The 14,334-nt window shown below is 38.0% G+C and overlaps 1 protein-coding gene across 12 annotated transcripts in view; it reads right to left on the bottom strand.

Annotated features, from left to right (window-relative positions):
• LOC149561814 (pterin-4-alpha-carbinolamine dehydratase 2, mitochondrial-like) overlaps positions 1–14,334 on the bottom strand; it is a 251,085-nt gene that overhangs the window by 86,968 nt on the left and 149,783 nt on the right. For 7 of the 12 annotated variants that reach the window (XM_089825348.1, XM_089825345.1, XM_089825352.1 and 4 more), the window contains 2 exons: positions 13,838–13,923; positions 13,609–13,732 (listed from right to left, as the gene is read on the bottom strand). In XM_089825348.1, coding sequence (XP_089681474.1) covers positions 13,609–13,732; positions 13,838–13,923 — 210 coding nt within the window. Of the gene's footprint in view, positions 1–13,608; positions 13,733–13,837; positions 13,927–14,334 lie in introns of all 12 variants that reach the window. The other 5 variants (XM_089825347.1, XM_089825344.1, XM_089825342.1 and 2 more) reach the window with 1 other exon arrangement.

Raw genomic sequence — 14,334 nt, forward strand, 5'->3', positions numbered from 1 at the left:
TTATTCCCAATTCATTGCTTATTTCTGAGTGTATTTGCTGCCGTATATATGTGTGTTCCTATCTTCTCTATTCTCCATGCCCGTCTATTCATCCATTTGAAAAATATATCAGTTCAATATTCTTGCTTATCCTTTTATGTTGGCTAATATATTTTATTCACCTTTTTGTTCTAAATAATTGGCAACCAAATGATGTATATGTCACATCCTGTATAATGGGGAGTATTAACATCTGCCCGTATCCTGATTCCATGTTTCGTCCCCCATGAATTCTTCTTTTTAGATTCCTTACATAATATGTCTTGATTTTCCAAGGATATAGTCTTCTGACGATGCTCTATACTTCTTGATACATTACTCCAAATATTCCCCCATTCACTTTCTGACTATCTATGTGATACTTGTAGTAGACAATCTTTGTCTTTTCCTTTCCAAATATCCTATGTGAGCTACTTCAGCGGTGATAATTCCTTCTTGATAATATGTTTGTATAATGTTCTTCTTGTCGTACCCTAGTTAGGACTTCTAACTCCTGATCCCTGCCTTATTCTGTTCTTCCATATTATCTACTTATAAGCTCAATAATAGTAGAGACCTTCCTTAGGTCCTGACTGTTCATTGGAAAGTCATGATTTGTATATTATAATGTAATTTCTATAATATAGTTTTATAAAATGAATAATATTTTATTCATACATTTCTATAATAATATCATTTTATTTATTATATTATCATATTATTGTATTCGTTATTTAATAACATTATAATCATACATAATATATGATATGATTATATTGATAATATTTATGATATTAATTTTCTCATTATATTTATAATATATATAATAATTAATCATATTATAATTAATTATTATTTATTCTATTGTAATTTTAATTTTATTATTAAAATCTTATAAACATGGGGGCATGACACAATGCTTGGCAATAGCAAATAAATTGTTAAGTGAGAAAGTTGTGATTCAAGAAGGAGCAATGAGCATACCCAGTGATTACTGAACCATAATTAATGACAGTACAACTAATAAAACCTATTATACAAGGGTGAAGCAATTAGCAAAATAAACAAATCAGAATCAACTGTTTATGCTCAAATTGTTAAGAGTGCTTGGTCAATAGAGATTAAGAGAAGGGTAGATATAGTAAAGATTAATATTATCATCAATTGCAGGGAGAAAGATATGATCAATGAGTTGATATAATCTTAATATATTCCAGGTGGCTACGTCTATACACTACGATGTCACATTGACAGCGATCAGCACACATTAACATCAAATATGGAGAGGTGAGATAAACTAACTTTGGAGAGATAAGATTAAGGTAAAAAGGACCGTCCTACGACACCTAGCATAAGTAACTAATGTTGGAATTGTCAAAGATAATTGTAAGGAAACAACTAAGAGATAACCATAATCATTAATATGAATGGTAATAAACAATTGATATTATGGAAACTGTCATGTCCCCTCCTTATGCCGAACCTATCCCATTTTTCTATTAGCTCTTATGGTCCCCAACAACTAGTTAGCCACACAAGGAGGGCCATTCAAGGTAGGTGCACTAGTGCACCACGTTGTGTAAGTTGGGGCCTACTTTTCTATTTTGAATTTGGTCACCCAGTTTTGCAACCGCCAACTTCAAGTTTTAGCTCTTAACATTGCATATTTTAGTCTTTTGGATGTTCATGATCATTGTCCACGACATATCATTTCTTTTGTCTATAATTCTGGAGGAATTAGCATTGGAGAGCAGTTTCAAAAGTGAGAGATCCTCCCTAATCTATTGGTTTATCCAATAAGGTGAAGTCACTTCATGAACTTATTGGACTAAGGCAAATAACATTTATTGCAGATCTGAAGCATCAACATTGGAGTTTGATTACCTTCAGTTGCAAAATCAGCAGCAATATTCATAGATATCTACTTTTTGATAACCAATCATACCAAACCATCCTTGATAGTATGAATTGCATGAACTCCCACAACATATGTTTCCAAGGTCACAACAATCATCAACTACACGCAAAAGTGGCAGTATATGTGAACAAGTAGAGCAATACAATTATCGATGCATTGAACCCAATACACATTTATCCTTGGTGACAACTTCAACCAATGAAACTGATCTGAGTATTGCATTCCTAAGTTGTCGTATTCGTCCCCAAACCCTGAATTCGTTAGTCGATTCGTTAGTCATTCGAATTCGGTTCGAATTCAATCCAAAGTCGGAATCAGACTGATATTCAGTCAAAATTCGCTGTGAAGGACCCTGGTCGACTTTGGGTTGAATTCTGACGACTGTAGAAAATATAAAACGAACTCAACAGTTGCAAGATTGCCGGTGATGATTTATTACACAACATTATTTATGACACGTCATTATCCATCAACTAAAATAGACAAATAAGGAGGCGGTAGGCATTGTTATGCACAATGTTATTAATTATTTTGTAATTGGAAGGCAGTTTCTAGTATCGCAGGGTAAGTCTTGACCGTGTGCCATTCACAGACAAACAACCTTGAGGTATTCTTTAATAATATAATATATTTAACACCTTTAAAAATATCTTTAAACTTGTTCATTAATTAAAAACATGAAATCTCTTGAAATCAGTCTTTAAAATGTTTATAAATTCAATTTGAAAGATTACAAAATTTAATTTTTTAAATTTATATTTATTAATTTATTATATATATCAAATATTAAACTTTAACCATGAAATGTTAGTAATTGAATACTAATAAAAATGAATAATAATAATAAATTTATATTCATTAGATTTTAAATATTAGTTTTAAATTAAGATATTAAATTAAAATAAAATGATATTTTATATTTTAGATAAGGTATTTATAATACTGGATTGGATTCATGATTAGTGGTGTATTTTGACATTTTGTCATGCTATTCGAACTAAATCGTGAATATATATGGTGGTGTTTCTTGTTAAATTGCTATAATATTAGCATAGTGGTGTATAAATTTATTTGCTGCAGCATATGTTTACATATATATAATTTTTCTTTTTAAAAAAAAAATCTTGTACAAACGAACCCAAACGAACCGAACCCAGCCCAAAAAAATTTTGAGCGAATGTGGAACCCAAATATTGAACCCACATAAGAACGAAAATCTGAACTGGCAACTTAGTTGCATTCTATAATGCCATTGAGCATACTTGGCATTGATTCATATAATCGGATACCATCCAGTAATTGTCATCATCACTGCCACATGGAGCAATCAGGCCAGACAGAACAAGTTCACCATCCATATTCAGCTCCCAGAAGAAACACAAGGATATCAACACAAAGACATAGTTGACAGTGGCATCATCAGAGTCTTGAACAATCAGTTCGCATTCATATTGAGCATTGGCATTATCCTTGCAGTAGACTGCAAACCCATAGTCATGGCCATATTTTGCAGATTGTCATACGTTTCACCAACAAACACAGTCATCGTAGAGATCCACACCAGTTCAAAACATAGCAATTAATATCAGTATCATCATTGCAGACTTCAGAGTCTACAATGATATCAGATTTGCATATCAGTAATCAATCTGTATCTGTGCTTTCCAATGTGGATACTAATCGTTGGAAAGTTATTTTAACTCTATTCTGATAATAAAATAATCTCTGATTTTGGCTCTCAATTTGTGTCAATTTTGTAACTTTTTTCATTTCAGTACCTAGGCCATTTCAATGGCATCAAAGTTAGTGATCACCGACCCATTGGAGAGATTTTGATGCAGCACGAGCTCGCAGTTTATCAGAGAAGGAGAAGTCATTCATTAAACAGAATGGGAAATTCACATGCTGATATGATGGCCTTGATAAGGAAGTTGACAAGAGGGCAACTTCAGCTCAATGAGACTCTTAAGGGACAATAATAAAATGGAGAGACACTTTGACATTTGGTGCATGGGAGAGCAAATGGAGAACACAACGGATATAGCGACAACTTGGTCAATGGAAGATCACATACACAGCAGTCCCATACATGTCCAAGATTGCCTATGTTTCCTCAAAGGACCAAACAGCTCGAAGAGAGAAACCAACCCTTGGTGGAGTTACAGGAGTAAATCAAGCAAAATTGGCTTGATAGAGGACTCCAACCAGAATTATCCCTCGAGGACTACATGGAGTTGCCTATGAGACTTCCTACAACAAGAAGGAATGGGAGCCACAACAATGACATCAAGTGTAATAAACTTAACTGATTTTTAATGGCAGAGATCTGAGATTTTTTCAACTGAGTAATTTTAACAAACAATTGGCAAGAAATCCATCATGGTACATATTGCTGGATAGTACTGTAGAAGTTACTAGCAGAAGTTGCAGTATAGGGAATAATTAAACAACCAAAATTTGATTCATTCTTTAACCAGTCTCTGAGTGATCTTCCATACATTTAATATTGCATTTTACGTGAAAATTTGGCCATACGTGTAACTGAATATCTAAGACTCTAGAACTGTTTTCAAGAGATAGTGTAACATTAAAGAAATGATTGACGAGTGTACATACAGTCAATACGTAAAATACCCTCACTGGTGGACTAATTCCGCCTCATGTCTTCAACACCTTACCCGTAACCAAGATGACTGACCTGTAATCTCAGGAAACCGACTGCTGGGTGTCGGCAACTACAGAGTCTCAGATTCCATGAGAGTTGATGTGGTCTTTTCCTGTAACAAGACTCAGCTCTCTGCCGTAGTGGACGTGAAACCCAAGCTTTCCAAAACTGTCGTGGCACACTCCACACTTCCTATGACCCACGGGTTACGCTTCTCCCGACCGAGTAGTGTTATATTAACACCCGACCCGTGAGATGCCTCCAAAATAACTTCCAACGTTGTTGCAGTATGTAGCAGTCAATAAATGGACTATCCACTCTTGAACTAAAGCGGTCTCCTCTACTTGTAATAACATATTTCTACCCTGTGTAAAACCTCCCTTGATCTCTTTGTTCTGGAACTAACTCTTTGCAACAACAGTTCTACCACTGGAAAATCTGAAAGTTATGGGATTCAAAAATTCTGAGATTGCTAGCTTATTCGAATGCTCATACCTCCATAGACTTCGAGTTTTTGATCATCTCCCCTTTCCCGATTCATCTGCCCAAGCCTGTATATTACTGAATGAAAGGAAGATTGTGGTGATGTCCAACTCCCTTAGAAACTCCAAAACTTGAGGGTTTTCGTCCTCACAGTTTCAGACTAGTCACATTCAAGCAACCAGAACTCGCAATGTTTCTTTTCATAAATTCTTGTGTGTCCAAATCCCAATACACTCTCTTCTTTTATAACCTCGAAGTGAGGTAAAAACAAAGGAGCAAGGAATGTGGGATAAAACACAATTTTCGTCCTGTAGTCACTTAAGCCACTTTATAAAGTAAATAACTTTATAACATAAAGTGACTTTATCCACACACTTTAATAAAATACTGAAGTATATAAAATTAAACCTCCGATGTGACTGATAGGCATTCATTAATCTATCCAGATGAGGAGATAGATTAACCTAGCACCGAAACTCTATAGCTAAGAATGGGACATGACAATCCTCTTGCTCTCAAAGAATCTCAATGTTGGGTGCTGCAATATAGACTCACCTTCCCAAGTGGTGTCCTCATATGGTAAGTCTTTCCATCGGACTTGATATTCCTTGACGGTTTTGTTACGTAGCTTCCTCTCCCTGGTTTCAATCACTTCCTCCGGCACCAAAATAAGCTTACCCACCTCATCAAGCGGGGGCAAACTCTCTGAGGGTACAATCTACTGGCCCACGGCCTTCTTGAGATATGAAACATGAAAAACGTTGTGGATTCAGCTGTCACCTGGCAAATCCAGCTCATAAGCGACCTCTCCTACCCTCCTGGTGATACAATAAGGTCTGTAAAATCTGGGCTTAAGTTTCTCCGACCCACTTTTCTTCAAGGAGCTCTGTCTATATGGCTATAGACTAAAAAAAACTCTATCACCCAACTCAAAACTCTGCTCAGTACGATGTCAATCAGCATATAACTTCCGCTGGTTATGTGCCTACTGAATATTATCCCTGAGAGCTCGGAGGAGTCCTGTTGGTCCATAATCCAATCTTTGGCCAATGGCGCCCTATTGTCCTGTAAGGCCAAATCAATAAAAGAGAGAGGCTCGTAACCATAAAGGACACGGAAAGGAGTCATCCGAATGGACATATGATAAGTGGTGTTAATACTCCTCCAAATACAACCACTTAACCCAAGCTCTCTGCTGGCCTGCAATGTAGTTCCTCAAGTACCCTTCCACCCATTTATTCACCATTTCGGTTTGACCATCCATTTGCGAGTGATAGTTAGTGCTGGAGGTCAACTCTGTACCTGTCAATCTGAAAATCTCCTGTCAAAAGGTGCTGAGAAACCTACTGTCCCTGTCACTCACAATAGTCCTAGGTAATCCATGGAGACGGAAAACCTCTCGAAAGAACAACTCAACTACCTGAAAGGCTGACCAATATGCGGCGATCACGAAAAAGTGCACTAACTGTCTACAACCACAAAGATGCAATCCCTGCCCTGGACCCTAGGCAACCCTATAATAAAATCCATAGAGATGCTCTCCCACCTCTGAGCTGGAATGGGGAGAGGCTATAGTAAACTTGCAGGAAAACCCTGTTGAGACTTGTTTTGCTGACAAGTCTGGCACTCTCTAACATGCTGCAATACATCATCCTTAAGCCCCTTCCAAGAGAATCTCTCCCTAATCTGCTTGTAGGTTTTAAAAAACCCTGGGTGCCCTACTAATGGTGCATTGTGTATGGTGTGCATAATATCCTCCTTTAGCCTAGATTTGGGTACAATATATAACATCATTCATTGCCTTGTACCATTCATCCTGAAGTATACCATCCATAATCTGACATGCCTGAGCATTTGTGGAATACTCCACTAATAGCTGGGACCTCCAATCTGTTGAAATCTCAAAAATGGCGTAACACTCTAGCACTGGGGGTCTTCGGAAAAGAGCATCAGCAACTATATTATTTTTCCCCTTGACATACTCAATGTCAAAATCGTAAGCTTGGATCTTGCTGACCCATTTCTATTGAATCTCATTCAACTCCTGTTCTAAGAAGTAGCGTAATTTGTTATGATCGATCTTTACTATAAATTTACTTCCCACCAAGTACTGCCTAAATTTGCCTAAGGCATGCATTATGGCCAACATCTCCTTATCATAAGTGGAATATAGTAACTCGTTGCCCCTAAGTTTCTTGCTCTCAAAAGCAATGGGATGGTGATCCTGCATCAATACGGCCCCTATTCCGCTTTCCGAAGCATCACACTCTAAAACGAAGGGCCTAGAAAAATCAGGAAGTGCTAGCATTGGACATGTACTCATCACCTGTCTCAGTTTATCAAAGGTTGCCTCCAAATCCTCTGTCCAACTAAATGCCCCTTTCCGTGTCAGATTGGTAAGGGGTACTACTATCTGGGAAAAACCTCTGGCGAACCGCTGATAATAGGAACAAAGACCAAGGAAACTCCATAGCTCAGATACATCTCTCGGTGGTGGCCAATCCAAGATTGCCTGTATCTTCTCCTAATGCACCTTAACCCCCTCGGCACCAATCACATGACCCAAATAGAGAATCTTGGTTAACCCAAATTCGCACTTAGACTCTTTTGCAAATAAGAAATGTTCCTCTATGAGACTAAGGACCTCATCCAAATGCTGCAAATGTTCTTCCCAAGTCTTGCTAAAGATTAATATGTCATCAAAGAAAACCAACACACTCTTCTTTAGCTATTTTTTGAAAATATGGTTCATGCATGACTAAAAAATGGCTGGTGCATTAGTGAGCCCAAATGGCATCACCAAGAACTCGTAGTGTCTGTAGTGGCATCTGAACTCTGTCTTGTGCACATCCTCCTCTCGGACTCTTATCTGGTGGTATCTTGATCGAAGGTTTGTCTTCGAGAAATAAACTGGCCCATGGAGCTCATCCAGCAACTCATCAATGCGAGGAATCGGATATTGGTTTTTAATGGTTCTCTTGTTCAGGGCGCAATAGTCTATACACATCAGAAGGGTGTCGTCTTTCTTCTTAACCAACACCACTGAATAGGCAAAGGGGCTAGAGCTGGGTCTGATATGCCCCATATCTGTAAGCTCCTTGATCGTCTTCTCTATCTCTTCCTTGTGGTGCTTGGGTTGACGATAAGGAGTGCTAATGACGGGTTTGGCACGCTCCTCTAGCTCAATGATATGCTCAAACCCTCGATCTGATGGGATTCCCGAGGGTATATCCTCAAACACCATCCTATGCTTATCTAAAATTGTTTGAATGTCACAATGATACTGCTGCCCTATATCCTGTGTCTCCTTTGAGAAGATGAAGCACTGTGTCACCCACTCTGTATCATCATGTCTCAAAATGGCCTCCATCCTGTGAGTTGTTATCAATCTGGGTCCATTGTCTGGTATGGCTTTTAGGACTACTAACCGATCACCCTGTGAGAATTCTAACTGCATGGTCTCGTGATCAAATGTGTACCTGCGAAGAGTCCTTAGCCACTGTCTACCCAGAATGACATCCAACCCATCCAAATCAACAACATAGAAATCAATCTCCAAAAGATAATCGTCAAACTGTATCTAAAGACCGGCTACTTTCTCTGTACACCTCAAAACTTCACCGCCTGCTACCTTCACCTCAAACTCAGGAATGTCAGCTATCTACAAACCTCTCCTAGATACCATCCGTGTACTAATGAAATTATGAGGCTCCCGTAGCCAAGAGGCAAACAATGCGTTGACCCGTAACTACACCCTTCACTCTGAAAGGATGGCATGCCGGATCACTAGAAAGAGTGGCTATAAGTGGAGGTTGTTTCGTGACGGCTTTCTTCTTTTTATCTTTAAGGGGTCGCTCTTCAACTTCTTCCTCGCTGTCCTCAACATCTTCACCTTCCTGTTGCTCCCCTTCATCCTCGGAAAGAACCTCAACGTAGTGTATCTTGCCTTTATCAAGGCATCTGTGATCGGGGGTCCAAGGCTCCCTACAAGTAAAGCACAATTTCTTCCTCTTGAATTCATTACGCATTTCAAAATCGAATATGGGAGGATTTGGTTTCTGTTGGCTTTTGTTTCCTTGGCTCAATGTAGATCCCCTACAAGGTTTCTTTGGAGGCTGTAATATCGATGAAGGTGAATCCAAATCATGAGCTATCTTGATCGCATCATCTAGGGTGTTTGATTTAAGGACCTTAACCAAACCCCTAAGCCTATCTTATAACCCCTCTGTGAATAACATCACCTTTTGCTGCTCTGACATATCTAGCATCATAACTGATATACACTGAAACTCATCAATGAACTTATCTAAAGATCCACTCTGACGTAACTGAGCCAAATCCCTATAATAGACTTCAACATCTTTCTTGTCAAAGCGGGTAATTAGCTTGGAGCTGAAAATCTCATATGAAGTTATGAGGCCATGATTTTGGGTGACTAATCTATGATGCCACCAATCATACGCGGCTCCCTCAAGGTGCATGTTGCAAATCTGATGGCTTCTGCTTCAGCCATGGGCTTAAGTGTCAAATAGGTGTCCAACTTGTGAATCCAAGCTCTAGCGGATGTTTGACTGCTGCCATCAAAGGTGGGAAGAGTTAGTTTGTTCAAAGCATGTTTTAGATCCCTATTAGGTGCTCTCGGTCTCCGATCCTACTGCTGCCTATCAGCCTCTCTTTTCTGATTTAGATACTAAACAAAGGTCAGATCTTGTTTAATTGGATCCGGAAACAAATCCCACTCATCAAAAGACGCCATAACATTATCCGGTAATAAATTTGGAGCTCCTGGTGGTGTTGCTTCTTCTTCTACATTAAAAATTGGCATTAAGGGCCTGTCGGTGTTATGTGTGGGAGCCCTAGCTGCTCAGGGGGATCCGGCTATACTTTCGCCTCCACTGTGATGGCTTGGAGCTCTTCTATGGACCGGAACCAACTGCTGCATAGTTCCTGCTAATTGCTAAAGAGCATTAGCAATGTTGTTCTGTCCATTTCAGATAACCTGCACCATTTCCCGAACTTCCCTATCCTGTTCATCTCCATTACATGCCATTTGAACGTTGTTTTCTAGTTCTGCCTGTCCCAAGTGATCAACCTATTGAATAATATCAGCCTGTTCACCTGTTCGTAAAGTTATTTCCTCATCCACAGTAAAACTATCTTCAATGTTGATATGAACTGAAGAGTCTGCTTGTTCTGGCTGTAGGTGACTAAATTTATGTTGTCTTCTACTCGTTCCTGGCTGTCATTTTTTTTGGGTAAAAATGGTCTGCGGAAATTTTGCTATTTCCCACAAGATGGCAGGTCTTGTGGCTCTAATACCACTGTAATAAACTCAACTAATTTTTAATGGCAGAGATCTGAGATTTTTTCAACTGAGTAATTTTAACAAACAATTGGCAAGAAATCCATCATGGTACAAATTGTTGGATAGTACTGTAGAATTTACTAGCAGAAGTTGCAGTATAGGGAATAATTAAACCAAAATTTGATTCATTCTTTAACCAGTCTCTGAGTGATCTTCCATACATTTAATATTGCATTATACGTGTAATTTTGGCCAAACATGTAACTGAATATCTAAGACTCTAGAACTATTTCAAAGGGGTAATGTAACATTAAAGAAATGATTGACAAGTGTACATACAGCCAATCAGCAAAATATCCCCACTGGTGGACTGGTTCCGCCTCACATATTCAACACCTGACCCGTAACCAAGATGACTGACCTATAATCTCAAGAAACCGTCTGCTAGGTGTCGAGGACTACAGAGTCTCAAATTCCATGAGCGTTGGCGTGGTCTTTTCCTCTGACAAGACTTAGCTCTCTGTCGTAGTGGACGTGAAACCCAAGCTTTCCAAAATTGCCACGACACACTCCACACTTCTTGTGACCCGTGGGTTACGCTTCTCCCGATTGGGTAGTGTTATATTAACACCCGACCCATGAGATGCCTCCCAAATAACTTCCAACACTGTTGCAGTATGTAGCAATCAAGAAATGGAATATCCACTCTTGAACTGAAGTGGTGTCCTCTACCTGTAATCACGTATTTCTACCCTGTGCAAAACCTCCCTTGGTCTCTTCGTTTTGGAACTAACTCTTTGCAACAACAGTTCTACCACTGGAAAATCTGAAAGTTATGGGATTCAAAAATTTTGAGATTGCTAGCTTATTCGAATGCTCATACCTCCATAGACTTCGATTTTCTAAACATCTCCCTTCGTCGATTCTTCTACCCAAACTTGTCTATTACTGAATGAAAGGAAGATTGGGGTGACGTCCAACTCCCTTAGAAACTCCAAAACTTGAGGGTTTTCGTCCTCATAGTTTCAGACCAGTCACATTCAAGCAACCAGAACTCGCAATGTTTCTTTTCATAAATTCTTGTGTGTCCAAATCCCAATGCACTCTCTTCTTTTATAACCTCAAAGTGAGGGAAAAACAAAGGAGCAAGGAATGTGTGATAACACAAAATTTTCATCCTGTAGTCACTTAAGCCACTTTATAAAGTAAATAACTTTATAACAAAAAGTGACTTTATCCACACACTTTAATAAAATACTGAAGTATATAAAATTAAACCTCTAATGTGACTAGTAGGCATCCTATTAGATAACGCTGTTAATCTATCTAGATGAGGAGATAGATTAACCTGGCGCCAAAACTCTAGAGCTGAGAAGGGGACATGACATCAAGCTCAGGGTTGGCAAGCTGAACCTCTCCACTTTCGAAGGATAGGAAAAGCCATTGGAAAGAGCGTGGGGGAAAAAGGCAGACATGTACTTTCAGCTCAACCCTATGCCTGAGGATGAGTAGATCAAATTTGCAGCCCTACACTTGGAAGGAATCACAAACGAATTGTAGCACCATGAAATGGTTACACTTGGGCCTGATAAATTTACTGCATATGCTGACTTCACACAAATACTCATTGATCACTTTCATGGAAAGGATTTGGAACTCAATTTCAAGGAGTTAGCAGAGTCGAGGGAGAATGGTCTTGTGGCTAGCTAAATTGCAGAATCCTAGAGGCTTTTAGTTTTGGTGACTGACATTTCAAAGAGGAGGTTGATAGTATTATTCATGGCTGTGTTTCAGAATTCAACCTTACATATATAGGGAAGAACGAGGAGGGGAGGGAGCAAAGACCAACTACCCTTCCAACGATGGAACACAGGTGAGTTCACTTGACAAGTGTGTAAGAAAGAGTCAAATATGCATGCACTAGATGTCTCACAAAGTGTCACAAAGTAAGGATACATAACCATATGAGGTGAGACCAAACTCTAAAAAAGCCTACTAACTAGTTATATAAATACTTTATTTACACTAACAAATTGTTAGCGGCATGTTAATTTTAAAAAGGTATGATATACAGTTAGACTTGAGATTATGTACCATGTATGGAACTTTCATGGTCCAAGTGGAATTGAAAAAGCGATTGCCCAACTTATATTTTACCTTTAGATGAGCCTATAAAATGTCTCTTTGCACACCTAGCAATAACTTCCAAGTTAGGAAGGTGGCAGTGAAGGTTGACCACCTCAAGCAGCTTTCATGAACACGGTTGTGCAACATGCACAATCAATTTGGTTACTCCAACATCTATGAGGTACCTTCACAGCAATTCCAAGCCATCTAGAAGCCCAGCGTGATAAGTGTATGATAGAGAACTTATCAAAAATCAAAGGAACATTATAATATGTTTCACATGAGGATAATGAATCTTAATAATTGCAACTAGAGAGTATTTAATTTATATTTCTCTATATCTATCATAAAGTAGTCATGAATCTCTGTGTAGTCTCAAAATTGGCAGAAAACTAAAGGTGATTTTGCAGTGAGAGTTATTTTCTTATGAAATAGTTGGAGAACATATGTACAAATCCTTCTGTTTACTTTATTAATATGGTCAACTCCTCTTCAGCCATACATATGGTTAGCAACTAACTGGTGTGTATAAAAGACTAGATTTATTAGAAAACCCCCATCTATTTCTTAGATTCTTGTTTGTCGGTTTAATATAATCAATTCTGATCAATATGATGCATGGATTCATTCACTTTGAAGGGAAAAAATAAACTATTATGACTCCTGATAAGTGAAAACATGCATAATGTGCTGAAAATGTCCCTGAAATTTTGAATAAGAAGTGTAAATAGGATAACTCGTTTGTACTCTTGCCACATTTATCTATCATCCTTAAACTCCTTGCCTATCTCTGTCCAAAGTCATAAATAAGCCTATGGCTTGACATATAGTAGGCCTGTCAACAAGAGCAAATCGTTCTGTTCAACTTGTTCAGGATGAACTAACATCCCTACTAAGGCTTCCAATATATAGCGAGAGAAACCAACAGCTAAATTTTATAATAGTATTCTTTATCCTTCATTATGTGGAAGAGAATTAATTTGTTCATAGGGTAATCAAACCAAGCTAAATACAAATAACCAGAAAATGAACTTCGTATGATATCCCTTGACACAAACTTAGAATTTCATAATGGGTATATTTCAATCAAACCTTCTGCTTCAGCAACGTCTGCTACATGTTTAAAGAATTCCAGCCCTTTGATAAAGTTTTTCACTTTCCAGTCTCTGTGCAACCTCAGTTTGCCATCTTCATTTAAAATATTCCACCCTGGGATCTAAATTAAACAGTATACATTGAGCTCTAGAGAAGATTGAAATTATTCGTGAACACAAATTGGCTGGCAGGAAAAAACAATTGAATATAGATATTATTATTTTACCTTTTGTAATAGCTCCTCGGCTACTTCTATGGACATGGGTTTCAAGTCCTTTGACTCACATGGCACACACTTTTTCTCTGCCAACTCTGCTTTACAAGTTAAAAAAATGTTTCAGTGCAAAAATTACTTGTACAGAAGCCGCATTTTGCATAATTTATCTCAAGTTTTTATAATCAATAACTCTTGTAATGTATACATAAAGTTCGGCTTAAAAATAATCACTTCTCTAAATCCAGTATCAAAAAAAAAAGGGTAAAAGAGAATAATTTCAAATCCAATAAACAAATTAAATAACCAAATCATGTCATGCAACAAGTAAAACCAATTCCACTTCAAAATCAAAGCCAACATATGATGTGGGTAAACCTAGCATGCTTAAGTACATTAGAAAAATTCACATATTAATGTACCATAAAGAATCAATAATGAAAACAAACATGTCAAACTACCTATTTGTAATGTCCCCAAATTTTGGCAAAAAGAATTAATTTTTTTTA

The sequence above is a fragment of the Cupressus sempervirens genome, chromosome 4, assembly GCF_028749045.1.
Source record: "Cupressus sempervirens isolate cs-2001-9-10 chromosome 4, ASM2874904v1, whole genome shotgun sequence".
Taxonomy (NCBI): Eukaryota; Viridiplantae; Streptophyta; class Pinopsida; order Cupressales; family Cupressaceae; genus Cupressus; species Cupressus sempervirens.